The sequence below is a fragment of the Protopterus annectens genome, chromosome 2.part1 (genome assembly GCF_019279795.1).
Source record: "Protopterus annectens isolate FY-2018-M chromosome 2.part1, PAN1.0, whole genome shotgun sequence".
Classification (NCBI taxonomy): Eukaryota; Metazoa; Chordata; order Ceratodontiformes; family Protopteridae; genus Protopterus; species Protopterus annectens.
Genome location: NC_056729.1, coordinates 1,474,897,094 through 1,474,922,336, shown reverse-complemented (window position 1 = coordinate 1,474,922,336; position 25,243 = coordinate 1,474,897,094). Strand labels below are relative to the sequence as shown.

The 25,243-nt window shown below is 40.6% G+C and overlaps 1 protein-coding gene across 2 annotated transcripts in view; it reads left to right on the top strand.

The window, feature by feature from the left end:
* Positions 1-25,243, top strand: part of CFAP74 (cilia and flagella associated protein 74) — a 3,161,205-nt gene that overhangs the window by 1,627,149 nt on the left and 1,508,813 nt on the right. For both annotated transcript variants that reach the window (XM_044062943.1, XM_044062944.1), the window contains exon 17: positions 20,136-20,322. In XM_044062943.1, the coding sequence (XP_043918878.1) occupies positions 20,136-20,322 (187 nt within the window). The remainder of the gene's footprint in view (positions 1-20,135; positions 20,323-25,243) is intronic.

Genomic DNA, 25,243 nt, shown 5'->3' with positions numbered 1-25,243 from the left:
TAAAGTGTATTTTGAATTTGATTTTATGGCTTGAAAAAGGGCCCGATTTGAAACAATGTTTGAGTAAAAGTCACAACATTTCATCCGGTAATTTACAGTCATCATTAGTTCGGCTTTTAACAAGTCCACACTACATTGGTTTCGCACATCTGTCTATTTACCTTTCACCAAAGAAAAAACTCTTTCTGCAAATGCGTTTGAGGTCGGTATAGATAAAACCCTAGCAATTACCGGATATAGTATAGCCAGTTCAGGCCCTTCTTTGAAAAGCTTCAGCCACTTCTCTCCTGGGGTCAAGCTTGTGTTACATAACAGTTCGAGAAAGGGCCTAATTGCCAAGTAGTCCCTAAAAAGATAGTCTTCATCTACATCCTGCAGACTCAGGGCAGTGGTCACATTAAGTAAGTCACTGAAAGCAAAGGGCTCATTTAGAGATAATTTAGATAGTGTAAACAAGTATTTGCTTTCAATATAATCAAACCACTGTTCCAGATATTTTACTGCTGTCTCCAAGAACACAATGAAGTCTCTTTTCAGTTTGTTAGAAGAAGTGCTATCTAATGTGCTCATAAGTGCCCTAAGTTTCCCTCCAAAGAAAGCACCTTCAGCTCTTGCCTGCAGATTTTGCTTCAGAGAGACCATTACACAAAAAGTTTCCATGGCAGTAAGTGCTCATTTTTTTAATGTACTTATATGTTCATTAAAATCAACAAGAACAGCATAGAGAAAGTGCAAATAGTACTGTGGCAGCGTAGGAAATTCATTCTCACCATGCTCATTAGCTGAAAAGTACTGCCATATCTGCCGGGGGGGGTCTCCTCTTCTCCCTGGGAGAGGAAATAGGACTGGAGCACTGGGAGATTTTTCACTACTCTTTCAATGGCTGGGAGTAGTGACAGCATCCTTGTGGCACATGTCTTAACAGACTCTTAAATTCCATGTCACAAAACTCAGAGGTCTTTCAAGTCTCTGGTCCTTGTGGCAGAACCTGAGAAGTGGCTGAAAAGTTTCATTACAAATACTTCCACATCGTACGGTAGTTGTGCTGCAGCTTTTTTGGCTGCATTGTGAATGATGTGGGCAACACAGTTAGCCTTCTGGAGTGATGGGCACTTTTCTTTTAATCTGGTATACACACCAGATTTCTTCCCATAGTTCACACTGGCATTATCAGCCCCATAAGCTGAAATGCTGTTCCAGGGCAAGGAGTGCCTTTCCATAATGTTGGAAATTTGCTGTGAAATAGCTTGTGCAGATTCATCAGGGTCTTCATAGAAGACCAGAAGGCCATTCACCACCCCTTCTTCTTTAAAAAAAATACCTCATAACAAGTGGAAATAATTTTATGTTCCCCTTGTTGGAAGCATCTGATGAAATTGCAAATGAAGTGCCTGGTTTTTGAAGGTCATGCAGGAGGCATTCCAATGAGTGTGGTCCCAAAACATTTTTCACTATGGCTTCAGCCTTGGTTCTTTCACAAGATAGTTTCTTTGCAGTGTCCGAGTCACTGTACAACTGGCTGGCCAACTTTACTGCACAGTCCAAGCTGTTATAGGAAATGTGCTTAACAGCATGGAACACCTCAGAGGCTTCTGCTGCAATGATCCTAAGTTCTTGTCCCTCAAGGTTTGTGTTCCTTTCCCACTTTGTCATCAGGTGACTGGATTTAGCTTGAAGAATAGCAGTCTTATGTTGTTCAGTTGCCTCATGTCGGTCGACATCGTTTCTTCCACCGTGGGTCACTAGAAATTCTCTCTTGCAGTACCTGCAGAACGCTTTGACATCACTGCATCTCTCGATCCAGTCGAATTCTGTTTTCCAAGCATCCTGCCACTTGCACATTCTCTTGCTGCTGGTTGACTGTGATGAAGCTGCTGCTCTCTTCATGCTTGAATCTGTACTTGCCTGATATGCAACATATTTAGCAAAACTGTGTTAGTAGGGTACAGTAACATACTGATGCACAGCACAAATGAACTGGCTCAAAAAACATTGGCACACAAAAGAACTGGCTTGAAAAACATTGGCACGCAAAAGAACTGGCTGGAAAAACATTGGCACACAAAAGAACTGGCTCGAAAAACATTGGCATGCAAAAGAACTGGCTCGAAAAACATTGGCACGCAAAAGAACTGGCTTAAAAATCATTGGCACGTGAAAGAACTGGCTTAAAAAACATTGGCACGCAAAAGAACTGGCTTAAAAAACATTGACGTGAAAGAATTGGCTTGAAAAACATTGGCACTTGAAAGAACTGACTTGAAAAACATTGGCACTTGAAAGAACTGGCTTGAAAAACATTGACATGCAAAAGAACTGGCTTAAAAAACATTGGCATGTGAAAGAACTAGCTTGAAAAACATTAACATTTGAAAGAACTGGCTTGAAAAACATTGGCACTTGAAAGAACTGGCTTGAAAAACAATGGCATGCAAAAGAACTGGCTTGAAAAACATTGGCACTTGAAAGAACTGTCTTGAAAAACATTGGCATGCGCAAAAAATGGCTTGAAAAACAGTGGCACTCAAAAAAATGGCTTGAAAAACAGTGGCATTTGAAAAAACTGGCTTGAAAAACATGGGCAGTCAAAAGAACTGGCTCAAATAACACTGGCATGCGAATGAACTGAGGAATGGAGCAGAAAAGAGTTATTGCAAACAGTTTGAAAAAGGTCAAATAGTAAATGAGGTAATGTAGGGAGCATTTTGGCCATTGAAAACTAACATTAACACAGCTTGTAGAAAATGAAATGCATTATTTTTACCCCCGAACATGCCCCCCACCTCACCCCACCCCTCAAGAAAAAAATGTTAACCACATTCACTGAACTAAAAAAACACTAAAATGAATGAGAATGCACAGTGGATGCCATAGACCTGATTCAGCTTTTGACCACAGCAGTTAAAAGAAATGTATAGCACTACTTTACACAGCACAATGATCTATTAATGAACATGCCCAATGGCAGCACTGGTTGTAATCGGATTATAATGAAAACAGTACATTGTAAGTTTATTGAAGACATCACTAAAACACAAAATACAAACCTTGCTACTTATAAAAGCAAACTACCCTGTAACAACGACATAGTTTAGCACAATTTCAAATACACTGCATTAACTTCTGAGCATGCAACCACAAAATAAATAAATAAATAAATAAACAGGAAAAAAGTCCGTAAACATTTTACCTTTTAAAAATACTTCTTGCTAGAGAAGTAAAATAAACTACAATGTACAGCAGACTCCATGGGCTCCTTTTACCTCAAAATAGCAATTAAGAGTAATTTGCCCAGAACAGTGATGCAATAAACAGGCCCAAGTAAAAGCAGCACACCCATATTCACATTACAAGCAAATCAGGACATTTTAACCTTATTAAAATGCATAAAAAATTAAATGCACACATTTACCAGTATAAATGAAAACAATCTTGAAACAGCTTCGGCAAGTTGGCAACATGTACCTACTAGAATAATAAATGCACTACATTAACTGTTGGTCTGGGTTGGTGACGTAGCCACATTACCATGGAGAAACTGGAAGTATTTTCGGCTTTTCCATGGCAACGGCAATTTGAGAGTGTGAAAAGGGGAAAACGGGACTTTTAAAGCCCCACTGTCTGTGAATGCAGGAAACGGGATGAGAAGACTCAATCCGTGAGTGTCCCACTGACAACGGGACAGGTGGCAACCATAGAAGGAAAGAGCCTAAGTGGGTTGGCCTTTTCAGATGTTCTCACTATATTAGGTAGAATGAGCTAATGACATTAGACTGGGAGGAGTGTCCACGATCAAATTTAGAGTAGGGGTGGCAACTGCAAGGCCAGCAGGTATAAAGACAAGATACCAATAAGGAGGGAGGGTGGGGATCTCTCTAGTCAGAACACACTACAGAAATCACTTCAGGCAGAAAACACTACAGGCAGTGAGCCAATAGCTATAAAATACAGTAAGAAAGTGTGCAGCAGACAATAAAAGTGCTATAAATGTCTAGAATCACCAATAACTAGTAAAAATAAGCAAAAAAAGTCTACTTATTGTTATATATCACAGATCAGAGTTTTAGTCAGTGCTCCTTCTCCAATAGCTCTGTGTGGAATGGCAGAAAACACTCCAGTTAACTTCTTAAGTAACAGAAAGTTGAAACCTGAAACAACTTTAAAAAAATCTCAAAAGAACCAATGAGGTGCTTTCTCCAAGCCGTAGACCTGGCAACCCCAACCAGCAATGACCCCAAACACTACACTCTCACTGTAGTGGGGGATGGTTTTTGCTAACTAAGATGGCCTTGAAAATTAGCTGAGAACACAGCCTCTAACAAACAACTAGGCCCAGAAACGCAATCTTAAATATGGAAACTTTTCAGGCAGAAAACACTACAGGCAGTGGGCCAATAGCTATAAAATACAGTAATAAAGTATGCAGCAGACAATAAAAGTGCTGTAAATGTCTAAAATAACCAATAACTAGTAAAAATAAGCAAAAAAAGTCTACTTATTGTTATATATCACAGATCAGAGTTTTAGTCAGTGCTCCTTCTCCAATAGCTCTGTGTGGAATGGCAGAAAACACTCAAGTTAAATTCTTAAGTAACAGAAAGTTGAAACCTGAAACAACTTTAAAAAATCTCAAAAGAACCAATGAGGTGCTTTCTCCAAGCCGTAGACCTGGCAACCCCAACCAGCAATGACCACAAACACTACACTCTCACTGTAGTGAGGGATGTTTTTTGCTAACTAAGATGGCCTTGAAAATTAGCTGAGAACACAGGACAAAACAGTTCAAGAAGTTGGATCAGCTGTTTGCATCCTTTTCCCCTAACCACTTGTGTTGGGCAGTATCTAAAATTACACTATCCAAATGGATTACTGATTGCATTTCATTAGTTTATTCTCAAAAAGGACTACATTTGCATTTCATTAGTTTATTCTCAAAAAGGACTACATTTGCCATGACCTACTCGAGCTCACTCCACTCTTTCTATGGCTACTTCATCTACTTTTTGGTCAAGGGCTTCCATTGATGATATATGTACTGAAGCCACTAGGTCAAAGACTCATACTTTTATTACACATTACAAAGTAGACACTGTCTCCAGAAGCAGAGCTTCTTTTGGTTCAGCAGTGCTCCGACATGTCCTTCCATGAGGTATTCCTGAGGGCTATGTAGCTGGAGACTCTGTCCCACTGCTGAGGAAGAATGAAAAGGACAACATCAGGTTTATAAGTTATGTACTGTATTGGAACCATTCAGTTCCTGGTTTGAGCCTGACCTTTCTTATGTCTATATCTATCTTTATTATAAAGTGGGAAATTAGGCAGCAAACTCAATCTGAGGTGTTGGGGATAGACTAGAGTATTATGGGTCAAGGGAGGAGCTTGAGAGCTGGATCCAAAGTCTTGTGTATGTGACTGAGTCAGATCCGAGGATTGGAACAGAACCCATTGGTAAGGAAGAATGAAAATTGACAACACAGATACAATACAGATGTCAAGTTATGGTGAGTACATAACTTATAATTTGAGACTTCCTAATTAGAACTTGTGCAAGCTCTAGATTTTATAGGATGCCACCTAGACACCACTACTCAAATCAAAAGGCTGCCATCTTCAAGGCTTTCCTAAATACACATCCAATCCAGACAGATCTTATTTCTTAATTTTACACATTCTTGGTTTTATGACAGCTGCAATCTATCTTGTTCATATGACCAGGTTCTTCATGAGAGTTCTTCAGTGGAACCTGTCAATTCAGTGGTCTCTGCTTACCTTTCCAGGGTCCCTTCCAATTCATCTTACTGGCATCTGTTGCCACTACCTTTCTTGGTGGCTAATATTGGACCATGTTTCGGCAGACCATCACTTTGTTCTTCCCCATCCACAAACCACAATGACCACAGATGCTTCTGTCATGGGGTGGTGTGGGGGAGGGGCATTTTGAAGGGAAGACAGCCCAGAGTTCCTGGTCTCAATCACATCAGTCTCTTGGAGATGGAAGCAGTCCTCCTAGTATTGCAGGACTTTCAGGGCTGCCTTCCCAAAGGTGTGATAACTATCCAGACCAACAACACTGCAGCAGTTTGGTACATAAACAGGCAAGGGAGAATACTATCGTATACCCTCTGTCAAAAAGCCATGAGGGTGTGACAATAAGTGATGTCCTTGAAATACTTTCTCATAGCAATGCACATCCCGGAGAGATCCAACATTCTAGTGGACACTCTGAGCAGGAATATGTTGATGTCTCAAGAGCAGTCCCTCAACCCACCAGTGAAGGCACAGATTTTCACCTATTGGGGCCAACCATGCTGCAGTCTTTTTGCCATCCCCTTCAAAGCAAAATGCAGCATTTTTTTTTGCCCTGATCCCTCCCACGGGAGAGTCACAGAGGGATTCTTTTTTAAATCTTTAGTCCCCGAATCTCCTGTATGCCTAACCACCAGTGCCCCAATGGTCTAGTTTCTGCAGAATGCAACCAACTGCAGAGTGACTGTGATCCTCAAAGCCCTATTCAGAGCCAGATACATTTGATTCCCCTTTGAATTGCCTCACATGTTACACCCTCCTGTGGTTTTGGATCCTATTCCAGATTTGTTTTCCCATCTATTGGGCCAGCCTCACTCAAATCTGAAGTCCTTCAGGTTAAATGGTTTGTTTCTCTAATTCCAAGCTTTTCTGCAGGGGGGAGCAAATTCTGTCTTCATCTCAGAAGCCCTCTTCAAGAAAAGTGTTTACTAGTAAATGTAAGATATTTTCTATTTGGGCCTCTTCTAAGGGTATGAATCCATTCTCAGCTCCATTGGAGATGATTCTGGAATTTGTTACAGAGCTTTTTCACTCTGGGCTCAGTTACTCTACCACTAAAATTCAAATGGCAGTTATTTCTAATTTTTATGTGGGTCAAGGACACGTCCATTACATCTCTTAGATTATCAGATGCCTTTTTGAAAGGGATTTTTCTGTTCAGGCCTCCTGAAAGCAAAATCATTCCTGCTTGGGATTTGCCTTTCATTCTTCAAGCTTTGATACAGGCTGCCTTTGAGCTGGAGGCTACAGTAGATTTTAAGTTTATTTCTCTTAAAAAACCCTGTTTTTGACCAACATTACTTAGCTGCTAGCAGTATCACGTGATCCTCCTTATATTATCTTTCATAAAGCTAGAGTTTCCTTTTGGACAACTCCTTTTTTGCTTAAGGTGGCCTCAGAATCCAATCTGAATCAAATGATTTAGTTACCATTTTTACTCCGAAACTTTTGTATCAAAGAAAAGATATGCTTCATTGTTTGGATGAGATTTTATCTGGAAAGGGCCAAGCAGTTTAGGACAGACCAGCTTTTCATGTCCTTTTCTTAGGCTAAGTTGGGTAAAGCAGTTGATAAATTTATTTTGTCCAGATGACTTTCCAAGTGCATATCCTTCATCTACACCAATAAGCCAAAAACTCACTCCACTGTGGCAGTTGCCACCTGATGCCTTTTTTGATCATGCAACCCTGGATGATATTTGTGTAGTGGCAATGTGGTCTTCCATTTGTACTTTTATTGCTCATAGTATATTGGATAGTCGGTCAAGATACAGGCCGTCCTCTGGCTCCACCATTTATTGGAACTTTCTTGCCTAATACTATCTATTTGTTTGGCTTGGGACTCTGACCTACAGTTTGAGTCAGACAGAAAGGACAATATCAGATACAAAAGTTATGTACTTAACATAATGCTAGATTGGTGCAGTCCTTTCCTGTCCACCTCAAGCATCCTTTTCCTCTACCCTCCCTTCCAAACTGTCAGTACTAGAGTCTGAGACTGTTGGAGGACTGTCTTGGCCAGCCTGACATGATTTTAGGACCCCACATTTTTCCGTCAGTCTGGTAGGAGTTCCTTTATTTAAATTAGGTAGAGATGGGCAAACTCAATCTGAGGAGGCTTAGACACATAATGCATTGTGGGAGAGGAGGAGGAGCTTCATATCTGAAGATTCTGATCTGCCAGCCTTGGATCCAAACAAATTCAATAACTCATAGATTGAGACAAACAGAAGAAGGCTAACACAGTGCTAGCATTGTGGTAAGTACATAATTTTCATTTATTCAGGTTTTATGGCCTTTTGTATTGCCTTTTGTTGTAAAAACACAATAAAATGCTGCAGGCTTTTGATCAACACCAACAACTGTAGCATATGTTAGAAATGTTTCCAGTCAGGACTGTCAATAAATTCATAAAACGGATTCAAACTTGCTCTAGAAATAAAAGATGTTTTAGTGTGGCTGTGCTGGTTGAGGATTCTGCAGCTGTTTATATTCTTGGGTTATGCATTTTACTCTTAAAATGCTTTCAATATGCCATGACTTATTCTTACAGTAACCTTCCTTGAAGTGAGATAGGAATGTTGTATGTGATATGCATTAACAAAGTGGGTAAGTGTGAAAGCAAAGCAATCACTTCCTTCTCACTTTGCTTTAGTTGAGGTTTACTAAATAAATTTTGTATGGGTATTGTTATCAGTTTTTCAGTTTTATTTCTGTGAACTGTTTTATGTTTTCCAAAAAAATAATAATACCCATTTGTTGACTAGATATGCCCACTGGCCACACAAACCACAAAATGGTCTCCTTTGAGGTAAAAATAAAACCTGAACCCCGCGCTAACCATGGAATATTCAGAAACTACTCTAAGGCTAACTTCCTGCTATGAAGTGATAACCTGGAAGAATGTCAAGCCCCCATAAACCCTAAGAACACTGCTTCCTATGCAGAACTGTTCACAGAAAAAAATGTTAATTGCTGCATAGAGGCAGCTGAACCCACCAGTAAGAAGTACAGAGCTAACTCAAAAAACAAGCCACCCTAGTACACAAAGGGGGTCCATCAACCAACCGTGGGAACTATAGAGCCATAAGGCTAACCAGCTTTATCTGCAAGGCCATGGAGAGAATCATCATAGACCTTATGAACAAAGACACAAGGGACCTTCAAACTCTAGATCTGACCCAATTTGTCTTTAAGGGTAGATCATGCTTATTAAACCTGGTGGACTTCTTCGAGAATGTCACTAAAGCCCTGGATGAAGGCAAAGCAGTACAAACGGCCTATATTGACTTAGCCAAGGCTTTTGACACAATCCCCCACTCAGGCATCATTGAGAAACTCACCTAGCTGGGAATTGACCCATATGTCACTAGATGGGTCCCCAAATGGCTCACCGACAGAACACATGCATTCACAGTTGGGGATTCCACCTTTACCAGCAAACCAATTACCAGTGGAGTACCACAAGGATCTGTGCTGGGCTCCGTATTGTTTGGAATCTATTTCTCAGAATTCCAGGTGCAAATAGATGGCCTGTGGCTTACCAAGTTCACAAATGACTGCAGACAGGGTGCAATCATTGAGACCCCGGTGATGTTGACATAGTACAAAATGATTGGTGCCAAAGCCATGGACTTAAACTAAATGCAAAAAAAAATGCATTATCATCCATTTTGGCAAAGGGGAAGTCCCTGAAAATTACAATATTAACAGTAGCCCTTTAGCTCTAATCCTGCGTGAGAGATTTGGGAAAAGAGGTTGACAGCAACTTTAACTTTAATCATCATGTGTCCACAGTGGTAAGGAAGGCCTTGTATGTTGCACACCTCATAAGTAAGAGCATTGCATGAAAGAGCTAAGGATGTTATAACTCCCCTGTACTCATTCCTCAGTAGACCATTAATGGAGTACAATGCTCCCTAAGGGTGATAAAGGATAGTGAGGGAAACATTCTCACATGTGAGGAGAGTATGTTGAGCAGATGGAAAGAGTACATTGAGGGGCTAATGAATGAAGAGAATGAGCGAGAGAGAGAAGGTTGGATGATGTGGGGATAGTGAATCAGGAAGTGAAACAGATTAGCAAGGAGGAAGTATGGACAGCTATGAAGAGGATGAAGAATGGAAAGGCTGTAGGTCCAGATGACATACCAGTGACATACCAGTGGAAGCATGGAGATGCTTAGGAGAAATGGCAGTGGAGTTTTTAACCAGATTGTTTAATGAAATCTTGGAAAGTCAGAGGATGCCTGAGGAGTGTTTTGGTACCTATTTTTAAGTATAAGGGTGATGTGCAGAGTTGTAGTAACTACAGAGGGATAAAACTGATCAGTCACAGCTTGAAGTTATGGGAAAGAGTAGTGGAAGCTAGGTTAAGAAGGGAGGTGATGATTAGCGATCAGCAGTATGGTTTCATGCCAGGAAAGAGCACTACAGATGCGATGTTTGCTCTGAGAGTGTTGATGGAGAAATTTAGAGAATGTCAGAAGGAGTTGCATTGTGTCTTTGTGGACCTAGAGAAAGCATATGATAGGGTGCCTAGAGAGGAGTTGTGGTATTGTATGAGGACGTCAGGAGTGGCAGAGAAGTATGTAAGAGTGATACAGGATATGTACAAGGGTAGTGTGACAGTGGTGAAGTCTGCAGTGGGAGTGACAGATCCGTTTAAGGTGGAGATGGGATTACATCAAGGATCAGCTCTGAGCCCTTTCTTATTTGCAATGGTGATGGACAGGTTGACAGACGAGATCAGACAGGAGGCCCCATGGACTATGATGTTTGCAGATGACATTGTGATCTGCAGTGAGAATAGGGACCAGATTGAGGAGACCCTGGAGAGGTGGAGCTATGCTCTAGAGAGGAGAGGAATGAAGGTCAGCAGGACAAAGACAGAATATGTGTATGTGAATGAGAGGGAGGATAGAGGAATGGTGAGAATGCAGGGAGTAGAGTTGGCGAAGGTGGATGAGTTTAAGTACTTGGGATCAACAGTTCAAAGTAATGGTGAGTGTGGAAGAGAGGTGAAGAAGAGAGTACAGGCAGGGTGGAATGGGTGGAGAAGAGTGGCAGGAGTGATTTGTGACAGACTGGTACCAGTAAGAGTGAAAGGGAAGGTCTGCAAGAGAGTAGTGAGACCAGCTATGTTGTATGGGTTGGAGACAGTGGCATTGACAAAAAGGCAGGAATTAGAACTGGAAGTGGCAGAGTTAAAGATGTTAAGATTTGCACTGGGTGTGACAAGGATGGACAGGATTAGGAATTAGTATATTAGAGAGTCAGCTCAGGCTGGATGCTTTGGAGACAAAGTCAGAGAGGCGAGATTGCATTGGTTTGGACATGTGCTGTGGTGGGATGATGGGTATATTGGGAAAAGGATGCTAAGGATGGAGCTGCCAGGTAAGAGGAAAAGAAGACCTAAGATAAGGTTTATGGACGTGGTGAGAGAGGACATGCAGGTGGTTGGTGTGACAGAGCAATATGCAGAGGACAGGAAGAAATGGAAACAGATGATCCGCTGTGGCAACCCCTAATGGGAACAGCCAAAAGAGAAGAAGAATGCTCCCATCTCTATGTACCTCACCAGACATTTGCAGCAGTTGGAGAGACTGCAGAGATTTCTCACCAACATAATTCATGGCCTTCAACACATGACCTACATGGATAGGCTGAAGGCCATGTCACTGTACGCTGTATCTTATAGGCTGTTCTCTTTTTTTCATTTCTCCAAATCTTCTGTGTTTCTAATACCATGATGGGAATGGACCCCATTCCTAAGTCAAAGTATTATTTCTATCTTTGATGTCAGCCAGTAGTGCTCTTCGCAGCACCCGCAATGTGCCCAATAATGACTCCTCCTGCAGTTTGTATGGAGTTACATGTATTGGTAACATATCTAAATACGATTGTAAATTATTTTTTTATAAGACCCATTGCTCCTACTGTTATTGGAACTGTCTGGGTATCTTTTTTCCACATTGCTCTCATTTCTGCCTGCAGATCCTGATATTTTATGACTTTCTGTCTCTCTCTCTGTAAGCAAGACACTGTAGTCACTGGGAGTGGCAATTTTAATGATCAGTGCTACTCTTGTCTTCTTTTCTTGGACCAGTATACCCTGTTTTCTGGCATCTAGCTTTTGTACTGTTGGTAATGGATGAGCCCATGTGATGTAGATGTCTTCATTTTCTATGCTGCTGTGTGGCTCATGTTTCCAGTGTTTTTCGGTCATTTCGATACCATAATGTTTGCACAATCACCAGTACAACACTCTCAACACATTATTGTGCCTTTCAGTATACAGTCTTTCTGCCATTAATATGTTGCAACCAGCAACGAAGTATGCAACTGTTTGCAATTCACTTTTACAAAACCTACATTTGTCTGTTTCTCCCACATGATCAGTGGACTTTATAAACCAACGTGTATGCAGCCCACTATCTTTGGCCGCCAATATTAAACTTTCATCTCTTGGTTTGAATTTGCCTCTCCTTAACCATTCCTGTGTTTGTTCCTGAGCAACATGAAGTTCTTCCAGAAGTTTTCTGTGCTTGCAGCTATATTTAGGTTCATAGGTTCATAGATGTGTACTAGGCTAATGGCCCTGGAGCCTTTACAAGCGTAGTCATAGAAGTGCCTTGGCATTGTGCCGCCCAATGTTAGTTCCCTGTGCCTCTATCAAGTAGGGCCACTGGAGTGATCCCCAGGGTGAACTTTCTATTTTCCATCCACTCATCAAGACTTCTTTTGAAGAGGGCCAGTGAGGTGCTCTGCTTGACATGTATGGAAAGTCTGTTCCAGAGCATGGGCAGTCTCTGAGTTATGAACCTGTCCCTCCAGCATGTTCTGTTGATTGTGGTAATGAGGTTGAGGTCTCTGTGGTGTGGAGGGATTGGAATTTCTTTAGATGTAGCATTTCTAACAGAGCTGGGTCAGACATGGCTTTGCAAGTCAAGCAGTGATCGCCTCTTAGTAGACGATATGAGACAGGTAATAGCTGGAGTTTTTTGAGTCTGTCCATGTAGTACATGTGTTTAAGGCCTAGGATCTTCTTCATGAGGTACTTTTGTGGTCTTTTCAGCTGTTGCAAGTGTCTAGTGAGGTACATGCCAAATGGGGCATTATACTCTATGAATGGTCTAATGAGGGAAGAGTAGAGAGAATTTATGACTTCTTTCTTCCTGGATGCAAAACCCTTGGTAATGAGATGTGCCACAAAGAAGGACTTTCTAACCACAGTGGCAATGTGATGGTCAAAGGAGAGGTTGCTGTCAACCTGTGTCCCCAGATCTCTTATAACGCCTTCAGTGGGCTCTCATTGATGTGTTAATTAGTGGGAACTGAGTTTTTCCCAAAGGGGATGATGACGCATTTTTTGGCGTTAAGCTTAAGGCCAAGGTTTCGACACCAGTCATTGGTCTCAGTGAGGCCTTTCTGTAGGATGTCTGCATCACTTGGGGAGTTAATAATGGCTCCCATCTTGCAGTTATCTGTGAACTTGGTCAGCCAGTGTCCCTCCATGTTGGCTTGGACTTCTGAGAAGCAGATGCCAAACAGGAGATGACCCAGGACCGATCCCTGTGGGACTCCACTTGTGACTGATTGGGTTTTGTCTGTGAGACAATTTGTAACCCACCTAATGATATAGGGGTTGATGCCTAGTTTGGTGAGTTTATAAATGATTCCTGAGTGAGGAATGACATCAAAAGCCTTGGCCAGATCGAGGTAGGCTGTATGAGCTGCCTTATCTTCATCCATAGCTCTGGTGACTGACTCAAAGAAGTTAACCAGGTTGAGCAGGCATGATCTACCTTTCACAAAACCAAATTGCATGGGATCTAGAGTTTGGAGATTCCCTGTATCCTTGTTAATTAGGTCCATGATGATGTGCTCCATAGCCTTACATATCAGGCTCGTCAAGCTAATGGGGCGATAATTTCTAGAGTCTGTAGTTGCTCCTCCTTTATGGAGAGGGATGACTGTAGTAATGCACCATTCAGTAGGGACAAAGCCTGAGGTGAGGCTGTGACTGAACAGGGCACACAGATGTGGTGCCAGTTCACTTTGTAATTCATGTAGAACACAGCCAGGGATATTGTCTGGTCCCATGGAAGCTGTATTCTTGGCCTTGGACAATGCAGCTTCAACCTGTGCTGCAGTAATGCTGTGTGCCTGGCATTCTTCTGGTATTGAGATTGGTCTTTTAGGGGAGAGAAAGGGGTAAAGTTGGCACTGAATCTGTCGGCTAGTATGCTGGCAATATCTGTTGGCTCAGTATAGGAGGTACCATTGTGCAGTAACTCAGAGAAAGTCTGGGTATTGCTGTGAAGATTCTTGATATAACTATAGAAGGCTTTGTGGCTGTTTTTAGTGTCTGCCATAATTCTGCCTTCATAGCTGGCTTTGGAGATTTTGATGAGGGATCTCAACTTTTTGTTGAGGCTAATAAGGGACTTTTTCCAGTCTAGGAACTTCACCTTTTTCTGCAACAGTTTCGTCCTTCTGTTGTACAGTTTATTAATGGCAGGGCACCACCAGATTAGCTTCCTTTTTTTGGAGGAGAGCATCTTGGTTCTTTTGGGTATGGCTAGTTCCATGCATTTATGTACGTGTTTGTACAGTGCATTGGTGTGTGATTCGGCAGTCATGCATATATTTTACATTTGCATGGGTGCCGTGAAGTTAGCCACCTCTTTTTCTAGGAGTCCAAAGTCAGCTTTGGAGAAGTTTTTCATGGTGGATGCCTTTGCGGGGGGTGTGAGTTAGATGTGGCTTTCCGTGGTGATTAGTTTGTGGTCGGATCTAACCAGGGAGGAATTGACTATTGGTGTAGAGCAATGGTTGCCCATGTTCATAATAGCCAGGTCAAGGATGTTTCTTCCTCTAGTGGGTGTAAGAATGAACTGGTCCAGGGCATTGGAATTTATGAATTCCAGGAAGCATTGGGCCAGTGCACTGATGCATGCATAGATTTCCCAGTTGATGGAGGGGCAGTTGGAGTCACCTAGTATGAGAGTGTTGAGTTGGATCTTATAGTTTCCAGGGTGCTTAGGAATGTGGAGTGAGAGTCTTTGGACATGGTTGGGGACCTATGGCAGGCTACGACCCGAATCGCCATCTTAACAATGTTAATTGTACCTGGAGTATCTCCAATGCATTATGCTGGGCTACTAGTCTGGAGGTGTGCATATCCTTTATGAATATAGAGACACTACTGTCTTTAGAGCTTCGGTCCATGTTCTGGGTCCGAAAGATGTGGAATGAGTTATAGCCTGGTAGCACAGGGGTGCTTTCTGCTGCTTTTAAACCAGGTCTCCATTACAGCACAAATGTCAATGTTCTCCATTATGAGGAGTGCTTCAAGCGAGTGCATCTTAAGATTTAGACTTCTAGCACTGAGCAACATGACCCTCATATTGCATTTATTTATAGCTGTTACAGTGTTACTTTGGTCTTTGGAACACTGCCTAAAAAAGGCACTATAGAGGTGGCAAGAGCCTTAGCCAGTACCCAGAAACCCAGGGGTGACAGATGCAGGCCATCTCTGGAAAGCATCGAGGTCTGTCAATCATGTCATCTCAAGCAGTCAGATACTGGATCCCCCTTAGAATGACACCAAAAACGCCAGATGTTGAAGTCAATCATTTTCTGTTTGTACTGCAGTATCATTCTGGGTGACGGTAGGATGCTGCTCAGGGCTAGGGTCATACCTGCCTGAGCCACATAATCTGAGAGCTCCACCATGTCTCTTTTCATGTAGTCCAGGGAGGTGCGTCTGAAGTCATTCACACCCACATGGACATTGACAGAGTCATTCTTCTATTTGTTGTGGTGTGACCTGAGTGCATGTGTTATGTGTCAGATTCTGGCACCTGATAGACAGCTTACTGGGACATCATTGTGCCTCACTATTGCCTCACCTATGATTATTGTATTGGGCAAGCTGTTTTGCCTTAGGGGCTTAGGGTGAGGGGCACACTGTGTAGATGAGCTATGTGTCTTGTGGTTTGTGCTGTGTTGTGGTGGTCAAGTGCGTTTCTGCCTTGGAGGTTTCTGCTGTTTGGGTAGATTTCTATCGAGAGCCTCCATGACGGTTGGTGTGTGGTTTGTGTTTTTATGTGAGGGCTGTGATGGTGGGTGTTCTGGAGATTTATGTGTTCCATGTGATGTGGTGCAGGTGTTGACCTTCTTTTTACCAGCTATTCCGGTCTTGGCTGGAGAGTGCATGGTTTCCAGTTTGGAGATATAAGCACATCTCTCAAAAGTCTGAGTGTTGGGAGGTAAGAGAAGAGGATTTATGCATTTTCCACATTTCTTGCCTTCTCATCTGATCCGTCACCTTATATTCTTTCTTTTGTTTTTGGCACATTCAGTTGCTACCTGATTTTTATGTTCTTCTGGTTTGATTTCCATTCCTGCTTGACGCCTATAAGCTTCTGCTAGATTAAGCAGATAAGTCATCTTAGATTTATTCTGCTCATGTTTCAAAACTTTCACTATGTTTGGGTCTTGCGAGGTCAGCAGATGTGTGTGGAGTCCCACAATTGCAGATCTATACATATAATCAATTTCAAGGAGTACCATCCCTCATTCAGAACGGGGAATATATAATCTTGGTATGCACTGATTTTTATAAATCATTTGGTGAGCATGAAGCATCCTTCTTGTTTTCCTGTCTAATGTATCCAGCATGTTTTGGGGCCAGTCAATGACTCCAAAACTGTAAGTTAGGACTGGAAGAGCAAATTGGTTTATAGCTTGAATTTTGTTCCTAGATGTCAGTGCTGTTTTCAGAATTAATTCAAGTCTACTGAAGTATTCCTTACTAAGTTTTATTCACATTTTTTTCGTGTTTTAGTGTTGATCCTTCATCAGTTCCCAAATATTTATACACTCCCTCTTTGTCCCAAACTGATGTTTTGCTGGCATTGCAGTTTTCCTCCTTTACAGATTGCTTTTGCACATTTATAAATACCAAATGACATTCTTGTATCATCTGAAACAGTTTTGACAACTTGCAGTTATGCTTTCAGTTCCTCATCCGATGAACTATACTGTTTTAAATCATCGACAAAGAGAAGGTGAGAAGTTTTTACACTTTGTTGTTTTCTAGGAGCCAGATTATAGCCATGGCCTAAGCTGTTGAGTAAACAGCTTAATGGATTAAGGGAAAGGCAGAATAGTAATGGTGACAGAGAGTCACCTTGAAATATCCCCCTTTGAATTTTTATCCCTGGGATAACAATTTTTCCTTTATCATGGCTTAATTGCAAGGTGGTTTGTCACTGTTTCATGGTCACTGTAATATAGTCGATCCATGTGTGGTATATCTTATACATTTTTAATCACTCTTTTATCCGTGAATGAGGGATACTATCAAATGCTTTTTTGTAGTCAGTCCATGCCATACTTTGATTCTTCACCTTTTTACAGTTCTACACTATTTTATTTATTTATTGACATTTGTTAACAAGGTTTGTCCAACTGGGCTTGTGGCCCATTTTCGGTGAAGACCTGAGACACCATGACTTTATTTAACAACAAATTTTCCTTTGTTCCATATGATTTTCTTTTATTGCCCTTTTGTTCTACTGCCATAATTGAGTTTTCTTCTAAATGACTATAAACTCTGTCAGCAGGCTGCTGAGAGGTGCTTGTGCTGGGACTATAGAGCAGTCTCGGACCCTGCCATAATGGAAATGCTGTGCACCCACATGTCAAATGGGACAAGATTCGCTCACTCTTTTGTCTTAACCTAGTCTGTGACATTAACGGGACATTCTGGAGAGACAGCTATGCCTCCCAGAGATTGTCACTCCAATGGAGCAAATTCCCAATTCATGTAAAACAGAGATCCTCAATGACCCTATTTAAGCATAACTTAGACAACTGGATGGGGGACAATAAATTCACCCCAGGGGTGTCCCCTATGTCCCTCTTGGATAAGGGCAGTCATTGCTGATCATAGACTTGCACTGCAAATATAGACCATGTAACAACTTGGTCAAAGGGAACAATGTTATAACAAGGCTAGGCTTCTAAACGCCCTTGGGCTAATAGCGTAATAACCTGCTATGAACCTATGAGTCAATGGAATCACAACCTCGGTAAGCTGTATAACAGAAGGAATGAATCATGACAAAAATTAGGAGGTGCAACACCTAGCAGGATGAAAGCACTCTCATCAAGATAAACAAGTAAAGTGTACCAAAGCCAAGTTTGAGGTAAATTTGGCCTCCCAGGCCAAGGATAATCACAAGGCATTCTTTAGCTATGTCTGCAACCTCAAAGGCAATACCCAAATGTGTGTAGAGCTAATTGTAAATGGAGCCACCTATACTGAGCCAGAACATATAGCAAATCTACTGGCTGATAAATTCAGCTCCTGCTTTACCCCTCTCTCCCCCTCGACCTTCTCTCAGGAAATACTATCAAATATCTTTCTAAGGTCAAGAACACTGCATCAATGGGCCAAGACAATATCCCACGATGCCTTCTAAATAGCATGAAACATGACCTATCAGGTCCTCTGTAAGGGCTATTTAACTGTAGTCACCAAACAGGCTTCATGCCTCATGAGTAGAGAACAGCAACAGTCACCCCTCTGCACAAAGGCAGGCCAATTACAGACCCTGGAAAATACGGACTCATAAGTCTCACTACTCTTATATGCAAAGCCATGGAAAAAATTATCACAGAAGTGATCAGTAATGATATATTAAACCTCCAGACACTGGACCCAACCCCAGTTTGTTTTTTATCAAAAGCAGATCATACCTACTGAACCTGATGTACTTCTTTGAGAAGGTGACCAAAGCAATGGATGAGGGCAAAATGGGTTCACACTGTCTACCTTGACCTGGCCTAGGCATTTGACACAATACCCCACTCGAGCATTGTTTACAAACTCAAGAAGTTAGGTACAAACCCTTATGTCACCTGGTGGATAGCCTTCTGCCTCACAGACAGGACCCAGGAAGTTAGCATTGGGGATTCCACCTGTACAAAGAGGCTAGTCACAAGCGGCATCCCTCAGGGATCGGTCCTTGGACCACTCCATTTCGGCATTTGCTTCTCTGAAGTCAAGGCCAATATCAATGGTCACTGGCTGACTAAATTTGCAGATGATTGCAAGTTAGGAGCTGTCATTGAATCCCACACCAACACAAATTTCTCCAGGAAGGGCTGACACAGGCAGACAATTGGTGTCAGAGCCATGGGCTAAAACTAAATGCCAAGAAATGCAAAATAGTATCCTTCAGGAAATCACCCCCCTAGTTTTATGAATTCCTTTGCTTCATAAGAGATTACCAGGCTGCTGACCCAAGATCCCTTACAAACCTAGACATGTTTAATCTGAGTTCCCCAAGTTTCAGTAGCTAGGTGAGGGGAGATCTATGCCTGGCACACAGGGCATTGTCAGACCCCATTCTGATGGACCTCCTGCATATCGACAAAATAAACAGCAACAAAATTACCCATTCTAAAGACTTAAACCTTGCTCGTGATATAAATAGGACCTGCTGGAGGGACAGGTATGTATAGGCTCCCCATCCATGTGAAGCAGATTTCCTTCCTAACCCAATTCAAGCGTAAATTGGAAAATTGTATAGAGAACAGGAAATTCATCCCTGGTTTGGCACATATGCCTCTAATAGACACAGGCACCTATGAACCTATGAATCCCTTTTTAAGGTCAACTCGGGAGCAGTGTCTGGTTAACTGACTTGCTGAAGGTCACACAGTAGGGAAATTAGGGCAGAGATAATCAAACCCTTTATCACAGTTGCTACAACTCACAGCCTTAACCCTCTGCTCTAACTGCCAGACAAGCACTTTCTTAAAAAAAGGTAAAAAAAACAATCATAGGTAAACATTTGAACATAGCTTTGCTAAATGCCAAATGTGTCAGCAATAAAAATGGGTAATGCTGACACTTCTTTCTGCCTGAAGTACATTGTTTCTGTATCTTTACTGAAACTTTGTTTAGAATTATAATGCAATGCTTGATCTAGTTCTGTCTGAAAGTCTATGTGCAATAACTGAAAAGAGTGACAGGCACATTATGCAACATCTTCCTGGATTTAAGTTTTCCTTATAAATATATAACAACATGAGGTTATTTCCTGGGGAGCAGTAGATCATAAGGTTGACAGTCAGATTTGTGAACCCATCACCCTTGTAATGATGTTGATGTAAACCATGTAGAAAATCTGTTTTAAAAAAGGGATAGCTCTGTGGTATGTAAGCATTTCTTATACAATGTATGGTCAACCGTTTCACAACCTACCTTTTGTTTTTCATTCCAAATAATAAACACAAATGGTCATTGCAGATTACTCCAGTGTCTGATGGAGCACAAGGTACAAATGAAAAGAAGGACCATAGCTCACTGGATTCTAAAGAAGAATGTCAAAATCAAGGCCAGTGCCCTGAACCAGAAAATATGCAAACCTCGACTCTGTCGGAGAGTCCCAAAACAAAAAGTGAAGAAAACAGTGGAAATGTTGACATTTCTGTTGGTATGTATAACCTGAGTTTTCTGGCAAACAATCCCATGTCTGAAATTGTGTTCATTTTTATATAACGGTGAATTTAAACAATTTGGCATTTGTTGAGCAAATAATAACAAAGGAAAATACTAGGAAATATTGTGTGTGTGCCTCAGCATATACTTTAATGCACAGTGCTGCTTTCTTTATTTATTTGTTTTTGTTTGAATACAGAGGAAGTCCCATGGTGTGGTCACTCTTTTTCATTAGAGGCTCAGGGGGAAAAGCTCCATGGCATAAAATATATAGTTTTACAGAGATTTCTGTAGTGGGAAGCAATTCAAGGTCTTGGTGAAGGAACACAATGGGCACATATTTTACACCAAGGAATGGACAAGCCTTCTGCATTGCTTTCTAACTGAAGAAAGTGAACTTCCTTCACTTGTCTCTATATTTTTAATATAAGTTAATTTAGAAGACCTTGTGAATAATTGCAACCAGTGCATTCAGTACAAATTGCCTCACTTGTAATCAGTGCTGTTTTATTGTAGCATTATAATTCAATCACACTCATACTATGCCTCCCATTCATGTAACAAGATTGCATACAGCAATTGGTTCTCACTTTATACCCAACTGTTGCAAGCCTTCTTGTTCATTCATTAGGTTTCCTTCTATCGTCATTCCTGCTTTTTTCTATTCTTATCTGTTGTCAAAGTTCCATGACAACAGGTGCACTTTTTCCCTCTAATTCAAAGTTACTACTTTTTAATTGATTGTTCCTTGTATTAATCCTGCTTCTAAGCTGCTGCCATGGAGTTAGTCTGTGCTCATCCTGCTGATTGCTTTAATTGAATCACAGGGGAATAGCCCCTCTCTACCCTACACCCATTCCCACCCACCCCCATATCAGTTAATTTATACTCACATAGCCACTCAACTACCACACGTAACCAACCCCCTTCCAACTTCATTTCCTCCTCTCACATCACATTATTTCCATCCAAAGTAATGACGTTCCTTAAAATTGATCACTATGGCCATCATTTTACTAGTAATTTTGTTTTCATCTGACTCTTACCAAAGTGTCACTTCCCATGCCAAGTTTTAAATACATTCAAAATGTCATATGATTGCACTGCTACAACAAACAAATTAATGATGCCTATTAAAATAGCTATATTCTTTTATTACAGACAGACTGTTAAATATCTAACCTGTCTAAACAGAAGACAATACATTCTTCAACTCCATCTTTTAAATACACACAAATTTCCAGTATTTAAAGTATACAAACTATTTTAAAAACTATTTTACCACCTACAAAAACTGAAGCATGTAGAAGATATACATTTAAATGCAGGTCCCATTGCCAATTCCCATAATATATACCCATTCCTCAAGCATGTAGCAATAGTACCCATTGCACTAACAGTAGGCAGCACATTTTCTAGATGACAGCAAATTGGAAGCTATCATAGATTCCTCCGAAGACACCAACATCCTACAAAAGGGTTTAACACAAACAAATGACTGATGTAAAAGACATGGATTAAAATTTAATGCAAAAAAATCCATTATAATGCCCATTGGGAAAATGTCCTCCAAAACAAATTAGTTTGTTGATAAAACACTCCCAAGAGTTAACCTGATAGGTAGGGATCTAAGAACATATGTAGGCAGTAATCTGGCCTTTGACCAACATGTAGCCAAGATACTTAAGAAAATCATTCTATGTTGCCCAATTGATAAGCAAGGATATGGCATCCAGGTCCAAGGAACTAATAGTACCACTTTACTCAGCCTTAATCAGACCCATCATTGAGTACAATGCCTCCTTTGGCATGTACCTAGCCAGGCACTTGCAACCTTTGGAATGCCCTCAAAGTTTCCTCACCAGGAGAATCCAGAGTATGAATACCCTGTTCTACACAGATTGCCTTAAGGTCCTATTTCTGTAACCAGTTTCTTACAGGTTACTGAGAGGCAATCTATGCCTACCATGTAAGGGTGTCCTTGGGTCCAGCTCTGACTCTCTTGCACATCTGTAAGGCAAACAACACCAGAAACAGTAGATCCAAGGACCTGAACTTTGTCTGTGACATAAAGAGAACCTGCTAGAGGGACCAACATGTGTATCAAAGGATCCCCATGCTATGGAATAAGATCCCTATCAACATAAAGCAGAGGTCATCCCTGATCTTATTCAAAAGAAACCCTGATCACTAGATGGGAAATCACAAATTCAACCCCGGCCTGTCATCCATGTCTCTGATTGGCAGAAGTTGACAGTAAGTAAATTAATCCCCAACTGACATACCCTGCCACATAACCCTTAGCTACATCTTTACTAACATGCCCCACCCTATAGGCATCTAAGGAACTCTGGGACAAAACTGGGTTGGGTTGCATGGCTAGGCTTGTAAAGAGGCTGGTGGTCATTAGCCTAGTATGACCCTATGAACCTAATAGCACTCAAGTAAAAATTGCAAGCCTCAACATTTTTAGTATAAACAACAACTGGACCCTTTTAGAAGCCTGGATTCAGTGGCACAACCCTCACATCTTAGCTGTAACAGAAACATGGGTAAAAGACAACTTCTACCCCTCATTATTCATTATGGACAACTATGGCAGCCTACAAAATGACAAACATGACATTAGACCTGGAGGAGACAGTACCCCACTTAATAAAAAAGGAGGCTCTTCTCTAAAAAATAGTTAATCATGTGTCAACCACTACCCAGGAACACAACAGTCCTGACTGGTTACTAACCTACATAAAAGTAGGTAACAAATCAAACATATGTGTAAGTGCATCATACATCACACCTCCCTCATCAACAACTGTAACTGAAAACACAATAACCAAAATGATTGTCACAAATGTAAGCAGGCAGAATATTAGTTTAGGAGATATTAATATCAATACAAATGTATTTATTTATCTTCTTTTACATTTGATTACTGGGAAAGTCAGACTGAACACAGGTCCTTTTTCAGCAGAGGCCCAGGGAGAAAAGCTCCACAAACTACATACAGGTTACAGAAACAATTGCTTACATATTATGTAGCATAAAATTCAACAAACAGTTACATATAGTGAACATAGTAAAGTAGGATATTTTGACCCATTCAGGTATATATGTATATTTGTAACTATTATATATGTCAGATGGAATTCTCATTAAGCAGTTTATAAACAATTTTACTTCATAATCAACAGAGTTTGAAAGATCAGTGTAGGTAGAGCAGAAGCATCAGCTTAGAGAAGTGTTAGTATTAGCTGAAAGAGCCAGTTTAATCAGGAGCAGTGCAAAGGCATAGCCACTTGTTGTATAAGTGAGTTTTCAGTATTTTTTTTTAAAGTGGATTACGGCTGGAGTGGATATTATATTGGAAGGTAGTGTGTTCCAGATTTTGAATATGTAGTTTGAAAAGAGGAATTCTCCAGCAAGGTTGTTGGCTGTGGTTATTTTTATAAAGGGTTTCTTGCTGGAGTGTAGAGAGGTCTGGCACTGTAGTATGGCTGTAGTAGTTCTTGCAGACAGGTGTTGGTTAGTAGAATATTTTCTGGGCCATCGTTAGTTCATTAAAGAATAGGAGTTGAAGAAATTCTAACCATTTTGAGTTGTTTGAGGGCTGTACAGTGGTGTGACCGATAGGTGAGTTTGCTGCAAACCTGGCAGTTTTGTTATAACAGGCATCTAGTTTTGCTAACTCAGCTTTTCTAAGGTTAGTGAGTATTGGGGATGCATAGAGCAGTGTTGAGATCAAGCAGGTTTAAGCAGCTGTAAATTCTGTATTTTTTCTAAGATAGTGCTTGCTCCTATACCATGTACCACGTTTTTGTAAAACTGATAAACTCGTGAGAACAAACTTTAGAAAAACAAAAAGAGTGCTCAGCAGCCAATAAAGTCACAAAGCCTTAACGCAATTTTATTAAAACAAAAAATAAATAGCCTACACCAGTGTAGCTTCATCAGAGGCTAAAAACACAGAAAAAAAGAATTTATACTACAGGCAGCCTTATTAAAATCAGCTGTAGTACGTAGTACATCACTTCCTTAAAGTTAAATGGTTATTTTCAAAACAATGTTTTTTTAAACAACACATTCAACAACCATCTTATATAATATGTCCTACCCTTCCAATAATGACAAATACATTTAAAATAAAATCAATGTATGACAATAAAAAATATATATACACATATGTGTGTATAAGGTATTTCATACTAGAATAAAAAGTTCTAATAAGACAACCAAATGTATAATACCAATAGCAATTTTAGATGTGAAAATTATATACTGCATATTTTACAATAATGTTTTATCTCTATACTGGACATAAAAGTAAAAATCTAATTTAATTCATATTATAGTTTAATTCATATTATAATTTATCAGCGTAGATAGGACCTATATTTCAGCACAGGGGCTATATTACAGCTCTCCTTTTAGCCAGGCATGTTAAAGGCATCTAACTTGAGTTGCCAATGTAGTTCTAGAATTTCGTGTAGCAGAGAGATAGGTCCTCCCCTGATAGACTTCTGTTTACAGTCAATACCCATAAACACAAAATTATGCCCATAATTAGATTCCACATGTTTAGCAAGTGCGTTCTCACTTTTTTTATTCCTAATGGCATATATATGTTGATATGCGCTCTCTGAATTTTCTATCAGTTTTTCCGACATAAAATGCCGGACAACATACACAGAGAGCAACATATATAACAGATTTGGTGTCACAATTTATTCTACAATTTATCCAATATTTTTTGTGGCCTATGCTAAACGAATTACCACTTCGCAGGACATGGCACCAGTTACAGGACCCACAAGTGAAACACCCTTTTGTTCTCTGGAGAGCTTGACTAGATGAATTTGTTTGTAATAATTCTTTAATGTTATTACCTCTCCTAAATGTAATCCTTGGTTTAATACCAA